The 13,900-nt window shown below is 37.1% G+C and overlaps 1 protein-coding gene across 1 annotated transcript in view; it reads left to right on the forward strand.

Annotated features, from left to right (window-relative positions):
* Positions 1-13,900, forward strand: part of LRP2 (low density lipoprotein receptor-related protein 2) — a 131,118-nt gene that overhangs the window by 97,760 nt on the left and 19,458 nt on the right. Inside the window, exons 53-64 of the mRNA XM_009894577.1 lie at positions 1,094-1,317; positions 1,718-1,895; positions 2,816-3,012; positions 4,607-4,852; positions 5,774-5,902; positions 6,604-6,723; positions 7,296-7,412; positions 7,688-7,804; positions 9,209-9,346; positions 10,138-10,260; positions 11,202-11,330; positions 12,912-13,043. Coding sequence (XP_009892879.1) covers positions 1,094-1,317; positions 1,718-1,895; positions 2,816-3,012; positions 4,607-4,852; positions 5,774-5,902; positions 6,604-6,723; positions 7,296-7,412; positions 7,688-7,804; positions 9,209-9,346; positions 10,138-10,260; positions 11,202-11,330; positions 12,912-13,043 — 1,850 coding nt within the window. The remainder of the gene's footprint in view (positions 1-1,093; positions 1,318-1,717; positions 1,896-2,815; positions 3,013-4,606; positions 4,853-5,773; positions 5,903-6,603; positions 6,724-7,295; positions 7,413-7,687; positions 7,805-9,208; positions 9,347-10,137; positions 10,261-11,201; positions 11,331-12,911; positions 13,044-13,900) is intronic.

Below are 13,900 nucleotides of genomic sequence, written 5' to 3' on the forward strand. Positions count from 1 at the left end.
CTATATTTGCATCTTAGGACCCACTGGAAGCAGTCCAAAAATTATAGTGAAAACATTTGCAGTCTGTACTCAAATGTGCAGCTTCTCTAGGTGTACAACCTGAACCAAAGCAAAACTGAGTATAAAATCACTATTTCTTCTGATTCTCTTGTTTCTGCCTAGAGATAAGAGTTGGGCTGTAACTGAACTAGTTATGTGCTAATAAAATAGTATGCAAGTCTCTAGAAGATGTCTGAACATTTGTTCGTAGGTATGACATGGAATTTCCTGTTACCATATGGGGGTTTTTTTGTTAATCAAGAAAAACCGTATTAATTGCTTCTAGTGTTAGTAAATTTCCACTTAAATATCAGTAAAAATGAATAACTAGATTTCTGGTTCTTGTCAAGGCATTGAAATACTTTAAAAACAGTCCTTTGTGTTTGTATTTATATTGGCATTCATATCTATATGTACATTTAGACTTATATTTACTTCTGTTCTTTACGTTCGTTCTCCTGGCAGCCTTTTCTATGCTGAAGTCTTAAAAATGTCTTTTAAAAATGTATATTAGTTATACGTATGTTTATATGTCTCTTTTTCTCTCTTGTATTTCATAATAGTCCCCCTATAGCAAGGTGATAGTAAAAATATAGAATCTTATTAAAGATATCTCATCAGAGGGGGCTCTAAATCAGAAAGACATGTAAAATTTAAGAATATAGGAAGCCTATTATTGTCTTAAGTGTTCCATTATTAGCAGCCTGAATGATCCAGGCAAGCTAGCCTCCCATGTGACAAAAATAACTTGCTGTAAGGCAGTAAATGTGCAAAATTTCATTGTGCTAACTGATATGCTTCTGTGGGAAGACTTTACATTTCAGTGGATGTTCCTCTATTCCATTTATCTGGAAAACAACCGGGTTTACTTTTCTGCATATCTTAAAACGAATTCACTGAGGACAGTGCTCTATCATTAGGGACTGAAGAAGCTGCAATTCCACATTGCAGGATCCTGGTCACCAATAGTGAAGTACCATAAGCATACGTAATAAAGATGTGAAGAGGTTTTAGCATTTATCTGAATGTTTTGCCCATATTTTTCTTTGTGTAGGTACTCTGACCTGGATGGACATCATCGTCACACAGTATATGATGGGACTTTACCTCATCCATTTGCAATAACGATTTTTGAAGACACAATATATTGGACTGACTGGAACACAAGAACTGTTGAAAAGGGAAATAAATATGATGGATCTGGCAGGACTGTTCTTGTGAACACTACTCACAGGCCATTTGACATCCATGTTTACCACCCATACAGACAGCCATTTGGTGAGAAAACAGAATTAGGTTTGCATTTAGAGTCAGCTGTTACCTGGAGACTAATTGTAAAGGGTCCTGAGTGCACTCAGCTTTTCCATTTGCTGAGGGAAATAAAATGAACAGAGTAAATGTAGGCCTCTACTTTACACTTGTAAATTGCCTTTTCTTTGAATAGCAATGACTGGAAATGCATAATTTTTAAAAAGTTTCTAAAGCATCCTGGGTTATAGCATACACTTCCTATACATGAAATCATACATATTTCTCTTATTGCGTGCCCATTATCTAGGTTTCGTTTTTCAGTTTATTACGTTTAAGCTTTCAATACAGTGTTAGAGGAGTCTGTTGTAGATCCTTTGTGTCCTGGGATTTGCAAAGTATGATAATATTTATTCTTCTGTTTTACCAGTTAACAATCCTTGTGGCACCAACAATGGTGGTTGTTCCCATCTTTGTCTGATAAAAGCTGGTGGTCAGGGTTATTCCTGTGAATGTCCCGATAACTTCATGATAGTACAGTTTGGCAATACAGCCCACTGCCTCCCAATGTGCTCTAGCACGCAATTTCTCTGTGCAGACACTGAGAGGTAAGTCCACCGGTCACCGTCTTTTCTTCAATGTTTTTTTAAGGATATATTTTACAGTGTGGTCTCTGCAAAAGGACATGGAATTAGGGATTCCTTCTGCTCTCGCTATGAGTTTGTGTTGTGTTTGCAAAGACAAAGCCAGGACCAGACAGGCTTCCATTTTGGAAAAATACTTCTAGACTCACTGTTTAAATAGTATTTTTTCTTTCCTGTTATATGACGTTGCTAATGTAGTCAAGTTCAGGTTGTTAGAAACATGTACCTCCAGAAACCATTTCCAGTTGAATTCCCAAACCTGGAACCTTCTCTTAATTTTTGTACATCTTTTACAATGTATCTGTTTCTGCCAAACACATGCTGTCTGCCAGTGACCCAGGAAAGCCATTTAGCTGTTGTGGGGGCATATTTCTGACCCTTTTTCTGAGACAGCAGCAGTGGAGGGAGAGCAATGGTGATGTAAGAGCTACTGTGCTGATATTGTATTACTCTGGAGCCTGTGAGGCAGGTGTGCTTATTGGGTGGCCTTTTGAAGCAGTGTTACAATGATAATCCCCAGTGAAATTCTTGTGCTAAAGTTCAGGTGAATTATTAAAACGTTACCTCATTTAAAAAATCCAGTTGAAGATTGATTTAAAAAGCATGAGAGATGGTTACTACAAATATACTTAAAAATTAAATCCTTATTAATTTGCTGTGAACTTCCCTCTAGTAGGCCCACCAATATAATCTTTTTCTGGTGGCAGTATTCTGGCATATTTTGTTAACATTTGACATATGAAACAGAAGACATGAAATTGAAGATGTCTTGGAAGTTTCAAGAAATAACACTGAGACAAGACTGTCTTTTGTGCTGTAAAAGCATGGGTCTATATCTGTAGAGACATATCCTCAACAAAGAAAACACTGTTTTCTCTTTGTAGGTGTATTCCTATCTGGTGGAAATGTGATGGACAGAGGGACTGTCGAGATGGCTCTGATGAGCCCCCTACCTGTCCACACCGATACTGTCCTGTTGGTCAGTTCCAGTGTAATGATGGGAACTGCACAAGTCCACATTTCTTGTGCAATACTCAGCCAGATTGCCATGACAAATCAGATGAAGATCCCGTACTTTGTGGTATGTTACAACTGATAAATTTAACTGTTTTGCCAGTACAAAACATGTAAACTATATATAAATTTCAGAATCATTATCCCTTTTTTACAGATGAAAAGGTGAGGTAGACAGATGCAGTCTTTTCTAGTCTTGCACCTGCTAGAGCAATTCACCTCAGTCCAAAAGCAGGGTAAATGAGAGCAAAAATATACTATATCAAAACATAAGCATTTTCTGTACCTTTGAGACAGATTTGTCCTGGTGTAAATTACAATCTGAGATCAAATACTAAAAGCAGGACCCATTTTGTTTTATTCTGAGTAAAGCCATGGTCAGTATGAGGAATCTAAGGCTTCCTAATGCCCAGGTCAGTCTACTGGGTATGCTGTTTTTCCTTGTATTCTACAGCTTTGCGTGATGGGACAAAATTATTTCACCCTCTGCATTGCACAAAATCCAGTGCATGTGGGGAAAATTTGTTTTGGAGAGCTGTTTGTGATGGCAGTATTTTAGAAATATAGCCTGATTATGCTTGTTGAATAATGTTATTTCCTTAAAAACCTGACTTATTCCACATACTTAAGTCTAATTTAAAAAAGCATATCCTTAGTTTTCTTTTTGTAAATAATGTAGTTCTGGCAGTTGTAAGCTTACGGGAGGTGTGTGTGTGGGAAACAAAGCGGTTGTATAATTGATAGTTTCATTGCCTTCCATTAGCAAAGTGTTTCTAACAATGACAGAATTAAATGAAATGTCAGTTTTACCTGTGTTTCAAATAGCTCAGCTTTTAAGTGTGGCACAGGGGAATATTAAATAAGTAGAAATGTGGCAGCTGCATAATTTGTCACTGGTTTTAATGTATGGGGTACAATAAAAGTCATTTTAGGTCTATATAATTCCTTCTGCTCATCATCTTGTGCATGGGAATAGAATACTTTAGTCTAGCAAATGTATGGAAATCCTAATACACTGTTTCAGCTTGAGCAGTTTGGCAGTATATGTGAAAAAGTAGTAGGGTGGTGTCCAGTGAGATGTACAAAGTCTGGAAGCAGAGATCAGCGTTGACTCCTGTTTTCATAGATCTTCAGTGGTTTGCCAGTACTGCTGACATCAGCTTCCAATGCTTTGTTCTTCGGAAATAGAGGCTGTACATTTATAGGTTGTGGAGTTGTTCGTAGCATGTTCTTCTGCTAAGTTTTCTGACATGTTCATTCATAGTTGGAGGAAGAGGCTCATCAGGCAACGTACGTCTAAGTTGGTAGCATGACCAGAGCCACAATGTCACTTAACTCCTCTGCAAAGTGACTGGGATCCCCTGCCGCAATCACGTTTGAATGCTGGGTTTACTCTCCTCTACTTTAGAAGAAGATAGTATCTGTCTCCTTCCTAGAAAAAAGTAGAGCCTTAGTGAGCTTGTCTGAAGATGGCTGTGGGAAATGTGCCATGTGACATTAGAAATCTGTACCTTAATCGGGCAAGTAAATGTGATGTTTTAAATTTTTGCTGGGTTTCTTTTTAACTTTTGGTGTAGACGTGATAACTGCTCAATTGATTATAAGCAACAGACCATTCCTGTAAGTTTCAGTATCCTAACGGCCAATTTGTATTCTTTCAGCTAATCACCAGTGTGAAACTCATCAGTGGCAGTGTGCCAATAAACGATGTATCCCAGAAGCCTGGCAGTGTGATAGAGAGGATGACTGCGGTGACAACTCAGACGAAGATAGCACTCACTGTGCCAGTAGAACCTGTCCCCCAGGCCAATTTAAATGCGACAATGGCCGCTGCATCCCACAGTCATGGAAGTGTGATGTGGATGATGATTGTGGTGATAACTCTGATGAGCCATTCCATGAATGCAGTAAGCACACAGTTGTAGTAAGCTGCTACATTATAGTGCACCAAAAGCAGAGCAAACTGCATTACTTAATTTTCCTGAGGTTGAAAATTTATTGGAAGAGAATATTTTCTGCAAGCTAATTGCAATCATGTAGTAAAGACGGTTAGAAAACATAGAGGCTATATGATAATTTACCACTTTTTTATTCTTGAAGGGGAGAAAGCTTATTTGTACTGGCCAGATTATCAAGAATTGACATCATCTCACTCTGACTTGCTTGATGCTACCAGCATCCTTTGTTTGGCCCCTAACAACATGCTGTAGAAAGGATATATGCTGATCCACTGCCTATGTGGAAACAGTGAATGCCAGTTTACCAATTTTTAGCTTATTCCAGTTTGGAGAATGACATATATCATACTTTTTACAAAAACAAAGTAAAGTTTCATTTCTTGAAGCTGAAGTTTCTCCTGATTTGGAAACAAAAGCTTACAAGGAGAACAAATGCAGAGCACAGTCTAGTCTATGTTTAACAGCAAGATTTTCCTCTGTGCTCCAGCATGTCTCTGAGTCACTGGCCACCTGGAAGAACTTGTGACCAAGTTTTGCCATCTGAGGACAAGCTGCCTCCTCGGGCTTGCAGGTTTGGGGCTTCTATTACCACCGTTACCAGCTCTAAATACTTCAGGGAAAAACATACTGAATGTCATTTGAACCTATCATGGGTTTGTAGCGTGTGCAGAGTACAAGCACCATAGATTGGAAAAGATAGTAAAATCAGAGACCTTTAAAGCTTTCTCTTTTACAACACTGAAGTTAGCAGATAGCTCTCTTTAGTAAATAATCGACTATAAATCATAACTGATTTTGAAAGGCAGAATAGCAAGGAGGACAGTTTATTGACTAAGTAACACAACTAACTTTGACAACTGCCTCTTTCAGTGGGCCCTGCCTATCGGTGTGACAATCACACACAATTCAGCTGTAGAACCAACTACCGTTGCATACCATTGTGGGCAGTGTGCAATGGGAATGATGACTGCAGAGACAACAGTGACGAACAAGGCTGTGGTATGTTTGGAGAAGGAGGTCGTTTCAAGTATCACTTTGTACCTAAAATATTTCTCCAATTTACAAACATCTTGATTTTCTGAAAGTCTTCAGTAGTAATGTACTTGGGCATATTTTGTTTGAGATCAATTAATTACCCTGGTAGTTATTTGTCTTCAGGAAAAATTCTGTGTGCAGCTCACATTTTTATGAGCTCTGAAGATCAGGATTTTATAAGTTTGCCCAATATGTCATCAAATGAAACAGGAAATACTTTTACTTGAGCTGTACTATTTTAGACAATTAAAACTGTCAGTGTTTCCTACGTTTACTTAACTTACCTCCTGTGCTGGTGCAGCCATCATTATGGGAAGTATGATGATGCTTTCCCAGACCCTCGCATTTGTGTTGAAACCTCTCATACACTTATACACAAAGCTTAGAGTTCATTGCATCACTACATCAGAACCAGAAAAGACTTGAAAATGTAATGCACCACGAGGTTAAGATGCCTTCCTTTGACAGTACGAAGTTTATCTCTTTGTGTTTTCATCTCGGTTCTATATAGTTACTTCAGCTGTTTCTTAATCGCCTCTCTATTACTTGGCCCAGTCTGTGGCATGAACATCTCTTATCTACTTCCATTATCTTCTGTGCATTCCATCTTATCCAAAGACTATGCTAATGTGTGCTGTTTCATTGGCAAACTGTGTACACTGTAGAGGAGATGACTTGCAGTCCTTTTGGAGATTTCCGTTGTGACAATCATCGATGCATCCCACTGCGCTGGAAGTGTGATGGAGATAATGACTGTGGAGATAACTCTGATGAGCACAACTGCAGTGAGTTCTTTTTTGGGTGTCATGATATAGTCCAGCTTTTGACCTAACTATCCTTCTATTTCTTATAAGATTGGGGCAGAGAGATCTCAACTGCAACCATTCCTTTGTTTTACTCTATAGCCTGTCTCTGCTGAAATACCACAGTGATATCACAAGGAAGTATTTTGGATACATAAAACCACTGATAAATACAGTCATCACAATAACACAAATCCCTGTTTTCCACTAAGAAATGACATTTGAATTCTCCCCTGTGTGCAAATGTAGTATTATATAGTTCTTTAAACAATGCGAGTGGGTCTTTTTTTCTCATTTGGAATAAAAATTGCTGTATAATTCTGTGATGAAACAAAATCCACAATGAATTTCCCTTTTTCTATGTCAAGAGGGACATAGGATGTTTAATATAGTTAAAGAGTATTGGGGGGAATGCTGTTTTAACATTATTTAGTTTTAAGGATTATACCACACCATCTGCCCATATTAGTTTTGTCTGGTTAATCAGACAGGTGTGGATGTTTAAATCTACATCTGGGGAACTTTTCGTAAATGTACATTAATTTTTAATGAAGGTCCTCGTGAATGCACAGAAAGTGAATACCGTTGTGATAATTTGCGCTGCATTCCTTCCCGCTGGATTTGTGATCACGATGATGACTGTGAAGACAATTCAGATGAACGTGACTGTGGTGCGTATTGTCTGGATGCTACGTCTTACATGTTCACTCTTTTTTTTTTTTTCTAATGTGATAAATTATTCCGCAAAATAATCTTTTATGGGAAGCATCTTTAATGACATAATGTTGACCAGATGGCTTTAGTCATTCCACCAAAAGTAGAAGATACCACAGTTTTAATGGTCTGGGATTCTGCAGTCTTTTTAGGATGTTGTTCTCAAAAAGTAAACACTTTATCTACATTTGAACAAGAAGTCTTTTCAACAGTTACTTCTGAATCTTTTCAGAGCTGAGGACCTGCCACCCAGGTTATTTCCAATGTGATAGTGGACACTGTGTTGCAGAGCGCTTCAGATGTGATGGAAATGCAGACTGCCTCGATTTCTCTGATGAAGCAACTTGTCGTGAGTTTCAAGCTTTGCAATTGCTGCTCACTGAGCTCACTTCCAGAAAGATTTGCACTTTTCTCTCTCTTTAAGTGAGGTGACTCCTTAGAGATACAGAATTCTGCAACGCTGAGTGATGTCAGTAAAAATTCAGGATAAGTATAATATTTTGAATCAGCTTTTTAATGTAATAATGGGTCGCCATCTCTTGCACTGATTGTAAACACGTTCCTAATGCTACAAAATAACGCGTTTACAAGATCCAAGTGGCAAGTGGTTTACAAGATACATGTGGCAGAATTCAAATTTTTGGCTATCCCAGAGACACTGCAAGATCCACTCTTTCAATTGTACTGTATTCTAACAAGTTTCTGTAATGGGATTGTTTTTTATAATGCTCAAAGGTGTGTATAGTTTCCTAAAGTACCAGTGAAGTCAAGGAAGGAAAATCCTTTTCTGTCTTCCTTCTATTTATTGATCTACTGTGAAAAAATGTCTGTACACTGTAGCATGTATGGAGCTATAGCTCCAGCTGTTTACACAGGAAGTGTTGTTCCCAGTAGGAATGAAAATATCACCGCTGCACTCTATCCGTGCTGACTGACATTGGCTTTTTGGGTGATATTGAAGTGTTGGTTGCGACTTATGTTCAAATGATTTTAGGCTTCAGTACTCAGAATTCCCTTCTCTTCATGTTGGTGTCAGGGATGTTCTGTACATCTTCCTGTGTACTTAATTTTAACACCTGTGCTTTAAGTAAGAAGGGGCTTCTGCACAGTAGGAGCTTTGTTTTTCTGATGGTAACCACATCCTGGAATGTACATCACAGTTAATCTTTCAGAACCTGTGTTACACAACATTTGGCTGTTCTTAAAGGTAGGAAAAAGCATACGAGAAGCCATTGAAAAGGCAAGGGTATGGTTTATTTATGTAGGTTGGAAGAGTCATATTTTTGGTTTCTCTTTGCTCTAATTCAGGTTTTTTTCACAGCTTTTACAGAATCTGGGTATTTTATTTTTTTTTTTTAATATACCAACATGAGTCCTTTTGGAGTTAGGTATCTTATGTGCTTCTTCAGTCATTCACATTTGGTGCCAGTGATGTTATTTACCTTTATTACTGAACTAGATTGGTTGGTAACAAATTCAAGTAGCATTTGTTAAATTAATGACAGTTTATATTCAAAAAGCTTCTGGGAGTAACTTATGTTGTTTCACTATTCATTCAAATCTGAATTAATTACATTATAGCTAGTAAGAAGTCCTCAGTCCCTGCAGTCTGTTGTTGCTGTAGATCCTTGCAGTGCCTCATATTGTATCTCCTACTATGGAGAGAAGGGTATTGAAAAAATATAGGTTTGGACTGAATATTTTTCAGGAAAAATGTAAAATGAAAATGTCATCATAATTTTCTTTTCTTCAGCAACACGGTATCCTAATGGTACATACTGTCCACCCACGCTGTTTGAATGTAAAAACCATGTCTGTATCCAGCCATACTGGAAATGTGATGGTGATAATGACTGTGGAGATGACTCTGATGAAGAACTTCACCTTTGCCGTAAGAGAGAAAAAAATATATTAAAATTAACAATATGCGTAATAAAATCCTTAATTGCAATGGAGAGAACAATTAGAATATACATTTTAAGTATTTTCTTTTCACTGGAGATTCTTACAGAATTAATTCAGGATGAGTGCTGAGAATTTTGCTTTATATGCAAGTTCACTTCATCTTCCTACAGTATGTTTCTCACTGCTTTGCAGATGTTTGTATATGTGGTTACAAAAGTAGGGAGAAACATATCAAAGAGATGAGGATACCATTTCACATTTTCAAGTTGATTATCTAAAATAAGAGCATCAGTTTGCAATTAAACATTAATTCAGATAACACATATTCTCAAAGGTGCTGAGCTTTTAAAGCTATCATCAGTATAGTCAGGACATCTTTGTAAATATGGTTGAGGAGTCATGACTTTAGCTCTAAAAATGAGGTGCTGCAGGTGCTACTTAAACAGTTTTTGTCCATTATGCAGTACATAGTCACTTAAACAGCATGTTGGATTTTCAATCAGTTTACTTCATAAATCTAGAAACTTCAGAGTTTTATATAGTCATAGAATATGCCATTGGCCAAAGATGAAGTACTGTCTTCTGACAAGAAATGTGTACTGGCTTAACATACCATCATCGAGATGTGGAGAAAATATTCTTTTGGGTCTGAGTGCCTCCACATCTTTCGAGATACAGGAATCGTGTAAATGTTACCAGATAAAAGTGATTGGGATAATTTGTGACTCAATGGCATGAAATATCAAATCGTGACTGACTTTATCTCTGTGGTTTCAGTGGATATTGCTTGTGACTCTCCGTTCCGTTTCCGATGTGAAAACAATCGCTGTATATATAGTCATGAGCTGTGCAACCAGGAGGATGACTGTGGAGATGGAAGTGATGAGAAAGAGGAACACTGTATGTTTACACAAAACTGAGCAGAAAATACAGTAATTGTGATGTGCTTAATATTTAATAATACCAAAGGACTATAGAAATGTCAAAATTAAACATGAATTATGAAGACTGGAGCTCAGTATGGAATAATTTGAACTATGATTATTGGTAGTATGTATTTGCAGCTCTCCATACAAGTAGCAAAAGTCAGCAAACATTTGTCTGAAAAGTACAGAGCGTGATTTTCAAAATCATATTGTATTTTATTATGAGAAGCAGCTAAATTGTGTCAACTTATTATGAACTCCACTTAAAATAAGGAAGAAGAAAGAGTTTGGCTGTGTCATAAAATCAAGGTGCAATGGGTAGCTGGGACTTTAAAATAGAGAAATGGGTACTTCTGAATTTGTGGCACTGTTATGCACATAGTACTAGTGTTGATATTTAGACCCAAATCCTGCTGAAGCTCTGTTAATATTCAATAGGTTTTTGCCCTCAGATATCTTATGTAGTTCTAATTGACTATGTTGATTTTTATATTAGTAAGTTTAATCATATTTTTGGTTGCTTAACGATATTATTTGCTAGCTTTATTATACAGTATTCTTAAAGTTAATAGGTTACTAATATCTCAATAATCTCAATAAGTAGATGTACGATGTGTATCATTAAAGGATATGAATAGATCTGCACTATTAAAAAGAAAGTTCTATCAACTATTAACAAGAAGAATTTACCTGCTGTCTTTATAAAATGGAGGGGCTTCTTTCAGTTCATGGGGATGTGACTAGAAGTCAGGAGGCCCTGGTTATAGTTTTAGTTCTACTACAGGCTTCCAAAGTCTTTAGCTGTTATTTTACCGGATTGCACTGGCTTCCTCATTAGTAATGTGGAATAGTGCTGCCTGTTGGTACTGCGTAGCTGAAACTGTGACATAGGTGTGTTTCTCTTCTCGACTGTAGGTAGAGAACCAACCCCAAGACCTTGTACAACTGAAGAATTCAAGTGCAGTAATGGAAATTGCATTCCTTTACATTATGTCTGTGACAATTATGATGACTGTGGAGACCATTTTGATGAAATGGGCTGCAGTAAGTAATAATATCAATAGAATAAAAAATTACAATGCTATTGAAATAAAAATTTCAGAAACTGATAAAAAACCATGTTTCTTCTTGAATAGCATATTAAGAAGTATTGATTTTTAATTAGCCTGTGCTAGGATTACCTAATTAGCTATGACAGTATCTTCTATTTTCCTTCTTTTGGGGAAAACCCTATGAAATTCAGCATTCTGAACAGTCCATTTTAGGCTTAAGAGTATTTATGCATCCAAAAAAGGGTTTGATCTTGTTTTTGATGTTGTTTTGAAATGGGTTGCATTATGGAGGCAAGAACATCTGGATATTTCAGTCATAATTGCAATAAGTCAACCTACGGAATTACTCATGGGCAGACTCTGAACCGACATATGTTGCTCTAGCCCTGCTAAAAACAAAAGTGTATTGAAATGCTTCTATTTTCCTGTTTACAAACATGACCACAGGATTCTATAAGGACAACCAGTCCTTGGGCTGAAGGCCCTCTCAGATCCTATGCACAACTTCTATTAGCTATGCATTATAAATTTACTAGCATCCATTTAGATGCAAAAGCTTTGGCTTGAACTTTGAGGCAAGAGTATTCTCATGGAATCTGGAAAAATAAATTCCTAACTTGTTATATCAATATATAGGCATCTGCAGAGTGATAATATGAGCATGTACTTGCAATTCCAATTTGTCAGGCTTTGATGGCTTCAAGTGAAAGTGTGCCAAATGATGTGCTGGCAATTTACAATCCAGCATGCTTGCAAAATGCAAATAACTCAGAAGCCTGTAGTGCAGTCCATTTTGAAGCAGCTGGTTTCTCTGTTCCACATACCATCCCAATGGTCTTTAGGCAATATAACTTAATGCAATGACTTGATGAAAACATAAAAGTATAAAAAAGGATATGAAACAGTGCAAAACAGACACCTTCTGGCAGTCAGCATTCTGTTTGGAGATAGATGTGAATGCAGATCAGATGGTAACATTTGTAGCCTCCCCAAAGTCTAATACCTGTGTTATAAAGAAAATAGAATGTGTGTGTACAATGAATTTATGCTTCTACATGTATATGAAATTGAGCTGTTTAAACTTAATTTAATCAGCACTGGGATGTGTATGTGTAAAGGAGATAATCAGCTTAATGTAATGGCTTTGCCGTATGTCTGTATCTTTTTCTCATGCTCTTTCAGTAAACACGTATTATTTATCTTTTCTGCTTATATAACAGATCTGAGTTTGAAGGTACCTTGTGTATATGTAGAGTATGTCAAAATCAATAGAATTCTATATGTACTTTGAGAAGAGTATAATTTTCATTATTTGTTACATACCTAATAGTATCTATTATCCCTGACTTGCCTTTTCCATTATAGCACCAGCTTTTACCACCCTGTTCTAGTTAGTTATGCCTTAGAGAAGACATTCATGTTAATTGAGTTTCAGGTAGGAAAAAAGGAAGGAAAACTAATGTCTACTTGAAAACAATTTTCAATAATAATAATGATCAAAATTATGACAGTCCGTCCCCCTTATAACTTTTTTTTTTGGTTATAATTGTGTAATTTACTTTTTTTTTCCCAGATCCTGGAACAGAGCGAAGTTGCGCAGAAAATATCTGTGAACATAACTGTACCAACCTGAATGAGGGAGGCTTTATCTGTTCCTGTAGGCCAGGGTACAAGGCCAGTGAAACTAACCGAAACTCCTGTGATGGTATTTTCAGTATTCTAAACATCTTCTCACTAATCAAGTGTTCAGTGACCTGTGACTCCATCATTCTAATGTGACTAGCTATTTTTCCCTTCTAACAGGATTCTTATACATTTAGCAGATGCTTCCTGAAAAGTTTTGCTGCTGAATCATGTTTTCTAACATGCAGGCCTCACACAACAAAGAACTGGCTCCACAGTGTAGACTTGTTATAAGCATTTGGTGGCTGTAGGTATATGTTTTTACTTTACTGTATGTAGGTTTTGTCATATTTTTGCAATCTTAAGGGCAGAAATTTGCTCGGTTGTTTTTCCCTGATTGAAAGAAAACTTACCGAGGGTCATACTCTCCTGTTCTGCTCCAGAACAGAACTCCAGTGAAAGTCTACTGTGCCATGTTTTTGCCCTGGTTATATGCAGATAAAATAGGGTGAGGAGTCTATCCAAGACTATTGTTCATGGTCATGCAGTATAGTACCTTCACAGTTACCATTTCAGCATGATTTGATGAGAACACTTCTGTTTGCTGCTCCCAGCTTTTGTGGACAATTTGTGTAGTTTTATTAAACGTGATTGAAGGCCACCCCTCCCTTTTTTCCTACCGATATTGTTTTGGAGGACTAGGTATCTTTGCTTCAGCATTTCAAGAAGGCTTTGCTCTTGCATCTCATTGTAGTCGTGCCTCATCTTTTGTCTTTCCTTGGTGGTTTAACACAAAAGTACGTGATCAAAAATGTCTCTCTGAGAAACAATCTGATAAGCAGGAGCAATGCAGTTATTAGCAATCTGTAGTTAAGACAAGTTAAACAGTCGATGAGCGATGAGAGGTTCTGTTAGATAACAGATGCTGATATTAAAGAT

The sequence above is a fragment of the Charadrius vociferus genome, unplaced genomic scaffold (assembly GCF_000708025.1).
Source record: "Charadrius vociferus isolate BGI_N301 unplaced genomic scaffold, ASM70802v2 scaffold161, whole genome shotgun sequence".
Classification (NCBI taxonomy): domain Eukaryota; kingdom Metazoa; phylum Chordata; class Aves; order Charadriiformes; family Charadriidae; genus Charadrius; species Charadrius vociferus.